At 43.9% G+C, this 7,623-nt stretch overlaps 1 protein-coding gene across 1 annotated transcript in view; it reads left to right on the top strand.

Moving 5' to 3' along the window:
* The first annotated feature begins 407 nt into the window (after positions 1-407).
* A2ML1 (alpha-2-macroglobulin like 1) overlaps positions 408-7,623 on the top strand; it is a 54,388-nt gene continuing 47,172 nt past the window's right edge. The window contains exons 1-7 of the mRNA XM_081176109.1: positions 408-561; positions 2,408-2,591; positions 4,076-4,232; positions 5,112-5,164; positions 6,273-6,293; positions 6,490-6,649; positions 7,476-7,560. Of these exons, the coding sequence (XP_081032235.1) occupies positions 491-561; positions 2,408-2,591; positions 4,076-4,232; positions 5,112-5,164; positions 6,273-6,293; positions 6,490-6,649; positions 7,476-7,560 (731 nt within the window). The 5' untranslated portion in view covers positions 408-490. The remainder of the gene's footprint in view (positions 562-2,407; positions 2,592-4,075; positions 4,233-5,111; positions 5,165-6,272; positions 6,294-6,489; positions 6,650-7,475; positions 7,561-7,623) is intronic.

Genomic DNA, 7,623 nt, shown 5'->3' with positions numbered 1-7,623 from the left:
AAGCAAGGCATAGTGTCAGGTGGGCCTTGAGACCTTAGGGTGAAAAGGGGGTCCATGTTGGAGCTGTAAGAGCAAGCCCGCCATTGAACATCTAGGGGTTTTGTTCTTCCATGTATATTGCATAAACTTTTAGACCACTGCAGTGCATAGGTGTTTGCATGCTCTGAAGGAGAAAAGGGAAAGGGGCATGATAGTAAGCGGCCAGGCCAGCTTCTCAGGACACACCTGCCTCTGTCCCAAAGCCAGCTTCTTTCACACCTGCTGTATTTGACTTTCCTTCCCTGTTCTCTGTGTGAGCCTCAGGTGGCGGATCATATTTCTTAAACACTGGGCATAGAGGCCACTTAAGAGTCACACGCCAGGCAGAATGAGGATATAAAATGAGGATCAGATAAGCTGAGAAGCAAGTTAAGGGAGACGTAGAGTCCTCCCTCTTCCAAGTTCCTGCTTGGACATTTGCGGTGCCCTCTGCAGGCAGGTCTCCACAGATATGTGGCTCTTCCTCATTCTCAGTGGCCTTGCTCCCTTCCTCGAGTTAGCTGGTGCAGATGACTCCATCCCGTAAGTTGTTATGTGGTTGGAAGACCTGTGATCTCAGGGAAACAGAATTATAGAGGACATGACTGGGAGGGAGAAGCTGGTCCTTATGAATTCAGAGTTGTGAGGGCCATGAAGAAGTATATTGAGCAGGGGGAGGGGGCTGTTAGGGTGAATGTATCACTAGGGAAAAGAACAGATGGAAATTTGCATCAGTGGTTAAGAAAGGAAAAGCAGAAGGGCTGAAGGAGGCACCTGCCTGCAAGGGAGAGTGAAGGAGTGAGGTTCACCTAGAGGGAATGCTAGGTAATAGTTGCTGCTTTTCCTGGAGCAACTTACAGTCTTCTGAGAGGAAGCTCAAAGTGGAATTTTATTTGTAATGTTTAAACTTTAATAAATATCTTTTTTTAAAAAACAAAACAAAGTGGAATTTTATGATGAAAAAAAGTAGCGTTGCTACCAATTTTCAGCTGTTGAAACATTTGGAGGCAAATTTGGAGGTTCCCATTTGAGTGAAACGTTAGAAGACTTTCTGAGGGAAGTCAAAAGTTGTAATGGAGATTATCAAAAGAGGTGGGTTGTCCATTATGTGTTGTCCAATCATGTAGCTGCACCATGTTTTTCAACCTTGGGTCCCTAGATGTTGTTGGACTACAACTCCCATTATCCCCAATCAGCTTAGCCAGTGGTCAGGGATGAAGGGAGTTGTAGCTCAACAACATGTGGAGACCCAACATTGAAGAATACTCCCAAGGCTGGAGAACAGTGATGTAGCAAATAGGCACAATGCCAGAGACTCACTGGGCTTTTCCACACTTCCTCTTGTCCCGCGGGGGAAACTGCTCTTTAGTGCTCAATCAGAGCAAACAGCAATTCACATTTTCCTGGTTTGCCATTTGTTCTGATTGATCACTAAAGAGCTGGTTTTCCCTGGGAAACGAATTGGGTAAGGGGAAAACCACTTGGACCTGTGCTTACTAGGCACAGGACAAGCAGGAGTGTGGATGAGCCCAATCAGATGGACCCCTGAGACAAAAGCAGTTTCCTAAGCAGAATTCTAATGAAGGGACAGCTTTGTTCATTTTCCACTTCATTTGAACACATGGAGCTGCTTTATAGCATCAGACTGTTGGTCCAAGACAAGCATTGACTACTCTCATAGCAGCTCTCCTCTAGAGCCTTGGACAGGCACCGGTTCTTCCGCAACTCTGCTGCACAAAATCTGTTCATCTGGAGAGTCTTGCAACTAGGAAAGTACAGATGCTGTTGCTGTTCTGTTTGTTGTTGTGGTTACACTTACAATTATTAATTATCCTGCCTTTCAGAATATAAATCCTTCAAAGGTGACTCATAAATTATACTGAGTACCACTCAAGTCTTGTGATGCTGTAGTTTCACAGCGTTGCTCATATATTCTGCTACTTTCTCCATTCTATCATGCTCACAGAAATTCAATAAACCCTGTAGGAGTCAGAAGAATTTAACCTCTCTTTCAGCATGAGGATCAAACATTTGGACCCACTACTTTTTAACCTTACTATGCCTGTATAGTTTTATCTGTGAACAGATGCCAATGTTATGTTTTGACCCACATACTGTATTCCTGTTTTCTCTGTATGCCTGTAAAGGTTGAGTTAAATTAAAATAAAATTAAAAATTAAAATACAATAAACAATAATCAGCATGTGCAAAATCATCATAGGAAAACATGAAGCTGCCGTAGACCAAGGCAGAGTGTTGGATTTCAGGCAGGAATGCCATTTAGAGTGCAAATAACTGGACCAATTGCCTGCCAATAATCTCTCTCTCTAAAGAAAGGTGTGTTCTTGTTCTTGTTCTCGTCTCTCTCCCTCTCATCTTCTGCATTCAGGAAATACATGCTGGTCCTTCCAGCCCGTCTGAACTACCCATCCAGTGATAAGTTGTGCATGGACCTGGGTGATGTGGAAACATCTGTAGTGCTCAGCATCACCTTGGAGACTAAGAACAAGACCCACGTTCTGCTGGATGGATTCAGATGGCATGAGAAACAGCTGAAGTGCCTGACTTTCACAGTGAGTGATGTATATCAGCAGTAAATCTGGTCTGGATACATGAAAAATAATAATAAAGTACAGAGTATAAATCAGAATCATCAACTGTGCTTGTGCAGAATGGTGTCCTTTGATCTATACCATGCTGCTTCACCTCTGACACTGATTAGCTGAGCTGGTGTGATGTCATGGAATGCACAAGAACATTCCACCTGCTCAGGATCGTTTTTAGAATTTTTGTAGTCCAACTTCTAAGAGGGCAGAAAAAAGTTGTCAGTTTGACCCAGAGTAGTGGAAACACTAACCTGAGGAAAGGAAGAGGTGGCAGCCCTCTGCCACTTACATGCTTCCTCCTGTAATTATTTGAATTGTACCCCATTTTATAGACTGTAGTCTCCTATCACTCCAGTCTGTGCCTGCCTGAACAGATGCTAGGAGTAGGGCTTTTTAATTTTATTTTATTTTATTTTATTTATTTTATTGTGGGGTGTTCCTGCCACAGAGTAAATGTGTCCTTGCTGCTCAAAGAGTGTCCCTTCAAAAGGGTTCACTCTTTCTTTTCCACACCCAGTGACACAAGGCTCAACACAAACTAACAAAAGAGGCAGAACCAGCAGATCAGCCAGACAACTTTTGTTATTGGGTGGTATATAAATCTTATTTATTTATTTTAAAAATATCTTTATTCCTCTGTGTCGTAAAAATATATATCCAAGTGGTTTACAGGAATGAAAGCATAAAACCACTGAGAGGTTAAAAACAGACATCAATTAGCCATTGTGGAAGAATGTATTCTTAACTGCCTGCATAAGTCTGGTGGAATAGAAAAGTTTTCAGCAGGAATGTGGAAGTTGGCGCAGAAGGTGCACATCAGTACACACTGAGAATGAATGAAACAAGTTTTAAATTAAAGGCACAGTAGCCCTTTAAAGCATGGAGTGCTTTGTCTACCACACAAAACACTGCAATTGTACTTTAAAAATCACACGCGGAAATGCCTTTTGTGATGGCCAAAGCCCTGTCCATTGGGGAAGTCATTGTGGTTTGGTGTTAAGGGTGTTGCTTTTGGCTGTAGATGTGTCCGGTTCACAGCTCTTCTCATCCATGAAATACATTGGGTGGTTGTGGGTCAATCTCCCTTCCTCTCAGCCTACTTGACAAGGCTAAATGGCAACAACCCCATAGATGCTGCTTTGAGTTCCATTCAGGGATGGAACATGCAATAGTTAAATCATGTTGCCACATGGAGGTCCAGTGTTCAGATTACTGGATCCTGCCTATTCTCTTCCTGATATGGTCTTTCCATCATGCTGTCCTTTGTTAGAAGTCCAGGACAAGAGGAAACATCTGTAGGGGGTTTGACCTATGTGCGTCACTGCCCTCCACCACCGCCCCATTCTCTCCATTTTCCAGCTCTTTCATTCACCCTTTCCTTTCAAATGCATGCATTTAATCCTTCCTGGATTGGGGAATCCTGTTAACGCTAAGTGACTTGTGTAAACCAGGTACCACCCCCTGCAGATGGCTCGGAGGAAGTTGCTGCCATCCGACTTTCTGATGCCCAGGGGAAGATAGATGAGCAGAAGCAGGTTCTTATTCAGAAAGCGGAAAGTGGCACTTTTCTGCAGATGGACAAACCCATCTATTCTCCAGGACAACTGGGTAAGGAGAAAAGAGTCCCTAGGGCTGGTGGGCTGGCTCTTAATATGTAAGCAGGGCTAGTGGCAGGCACTTTTGATAGTAATGTGATAGTAAAAGAGGGCATACCAGCCCTCCTTCATTTTGGGGCCATGACACCACTGGTTACTGCAGAGCTGTGCGTAATCCTAATGTATGTGTGAAATGTACTCGGAGTCCTGTAGTGATTTCATGCTCTTTACTGCAGCTTGTAAAACAGTGATTGACTTGCCTCCCAAACCTCAGGCTTTTATATACATTATTTACACAATGAGTCCCATCTGCCTGCCTGACTCTGCTTCCCTCCTGGAGCCTGATTGGTCTTTTCCTACAGGCCAATCAGTTGTTGCATTCTACGATCCTACGATCCTACCAGCCTAATAGGCTGAATAACTTCCTCCTGGAGCCTGATTGATCTTTTCCTGCAAGCCAATCAGTTGTTGCATTCTAGGATCCTACTTGCCTATTGTTTTAGGATCCAAGCTTAGTACATAACAGTTTATATATCTCTCCATTAGAGCATGTTACAGATATGAGGCAACAGACTCTATTAGGGAATTGTAGAAATCAATAAATGGGCCACTGGCAATGCAAGAGAACTGTGCTTGCCCTTGTCCTGAGTTATGAACAGAGACAGGTGATTTGGCAGGTTGTTGGGTTAATTGGGCGTGATGTCCTTGGAAGAGTTTGGGGCCTTAACAGGAGACTTGGGGGAGCTGAACAAAGATGAGAACAATCTCGGCTGGCAGATGGCAGGCTGGGAGAGACACCTTGGGCTCCAGCACTGCACTGTTGTGGGGAACGAGACCCTCTCGTAAGATCTGCACTTTAAGAGGGTCATTTTGTGCATTTGTTCTGTTGCAGTGCAATTTCGAATCATCACCCTGGATGAAGGATTTATGCCGTTGGCTACTGAGGTGAGAAAGGGGTGCGGAGGAGGGGGTGCGGGGAGGAATAAGCAAGACAAGATGGGCATGACCTGGGCTGGGCACTTCTCCTCCACCATTTATATTTCTCCTCACCTGAGTACAAAAGTATTTAGTGATGAGTTCAACAAATCTGTGCGTAACAAAACTCTTGACAGCCGCTTTTGTTAAAGGAAGTCTGCTCTGAGAGCAGCTTGCGCTTGCATGTAGTGATCGATGGTGCATTTAGGAGTTCCCAATCCACAAGATTGGGGGGATTTTTCAGAGCTTTTATTTTGGTGAAAGAGAGAGCCCAGCTCTTTCTTGCAAACTTTCTTTCTGGCCTGGTTCCAAAAACAGCAAGATTGTAGGTTTTTTTGGTAATCGCTAGAAACACGAGCTGACAATGTGCTCATAAGTGATAGGAATGAGAGGAAGGCTGAACCAACCTCCCAAATAGCTTTTATTTTATTTTATTTCCCACGCACCAGATGTAGAATCCGTGGAGAAATGGTTTGTTTGCACTCAGAACAGGTAAAAAAAAATAAAAAAGCCCCAACAAAGTTCAACAGATCTTCTGCACTCAGTTTTCTGAACACCTGGCAGCTTTGGGGAAGCTAAATAGGGAATCTTCAGTTGCTTGACATGACATTGTAGCTATGGCAACAGTATGGGATGTTCAGGAAGTTTCTGAATGGCTAGGATTTATTGACCCAGAGGGCATAAAATCCCAGAGTGTAGAGGCTGGGGTGCCATTTCATTGCAGATATTAGAAGCGGAGGAGCAAGAATATGCCTTTCCTCCTCTCTGCCTGCCTAGCAAAACGCGTTTGCAAGAAAAAAAAATCCATTATCTGCAGTTAAAGGTATTTGCTCATCCTTTGCATCTGCAGGAGTGAGCAAGCTGCAGCTCTCCCAATGTTCTTGGACTCCAATTCCTGTCAGCTCCGGCCAGCACAACCAATGGTCAGGAATGGTAGGAAATGCATTCCACCAACATCTGTAGGGCCACAGATTTTCCACCCCCTCCCCTAACTTGATGAGTTGCAGGATGGGAATTGTAGTTGGACGCATTACTCCTGCTGGAGACTAAAGGGATTGCCTTTTGTTTTTTTCTTTAGCATCAGCTGGTGGAGTTGCAGGTGAGTACCCTCACGTTTCCCAGGGATCTTCTTCAGATGTAATTTGAAACACACACACCAATGTGGGGTGGAGGGCAGGGGAGAAGACTGAGGATGTTGCAGAACTTCCACCCTTTCAGAGATGCTTCCTAGCCCTTCTGCAGGTATGTGCTGCAATAATTCATGTGTTTTATTTTTTATAAAAATATGATTGCAGGATCCTGCAGGCAACCGAATTGCACAATGGAATAATGTGCAACCAGACAATGGGGTTGTGCAACTGTCCTACCAGTTGGCTGCTGAACCAATGCTGGGGGTCTACAGAATCATTGTGGATCATGGGAAGGCTTTCTTAAGCTTTGAAGTGCTTGAATATGGTATGAAATGAGTTTTGGAGAAGCATTGTCTCTTCCATTCATCACTAGTTAGAACTCAGTTTCTATCAACAGATATTGGGGACAACATCTGCCTCAAAACGCTACCCACTGATTTGGGAGCCTACCTGCCTGATACCTGGTGAACAAAGCCTGTTTAAAGGTGGTAATGTTCCATTGGGCACACCTGGTACATGTTAAGCCATGGTTCTAGTTCAGACTCTGTTGATGCAGGATGAAGTTCTGTTTTGTAGAGTCCTTTCTACCTCTGCAACACAGCCTCCATAACAGCATCATAAAAACCTCCCAGGTGAAGTAATCCAGTCTCTGCTTATTAGAAAATGTCAGTTTGGAAAAGAATGCATGTAAACTTGTTAACTGCCTCTGTATCTAAGTTCGTAGTGCTTAGTAGAGCCAGTGTGGTGTAGTGGTTAAGAGCGGTAGTCTCATAATCTGCTGGGTGACCTTGGGCTAGTCACACTTCTCTGAAGTCTCTCAGCCTCACTCACCTCACAGAGTGTTTGTTGTGGGGGAGGAAGGGAAAGGAGATTGTTAGCCACTTTGAGACTCCTTAGGGTAGTGATAAAGCGGGATATCAAATCCAAACTACTACTACTACTACTACTACTACTACTACTCTTCTTCTTCTTCTTCTTCTTCTTCTTCTTCTTCTTCTTCTTCTTCTTCTTCTTCTTCTTCTCATAAGTAAAAAGGAAAGGCAACAGTTTGAATCAACCCACTTTAAAACATGCCAAATGCCAACACACCTTCTCTTCAAGCTGATTCATGGTGTACCGTGTAACAGTCTCTTCTCTTTCTTCTTCTCCAGTGATTCGCAAATTTGAAGTGGTGGTGGTACAGCCTGCTATCATCTATTCAGCAGACAGCAACTTTCCTCTAAAAGTCTGTGGCAGGTATACATATCAGAGCACTCATCACTTTATTTAGGAGGGCAGAGCAGAGCTCATGACCTCATT

The sequence above is a fragment of the Podarcis bocagei genome (genome assembly GCF_964188305.1).
Source record: "Podarcis bocagei genome assembly, chromosome: 17".
Lineage (NCBI taxonomy): Eukaryota > Metazoa > Chordata > Lepidosauria > Squamata > Lacertidae > Podarcis > Podarcis bocagei.
This window is presented reverse-complemented; position numbering and strand designations above follow the sequence as displayed.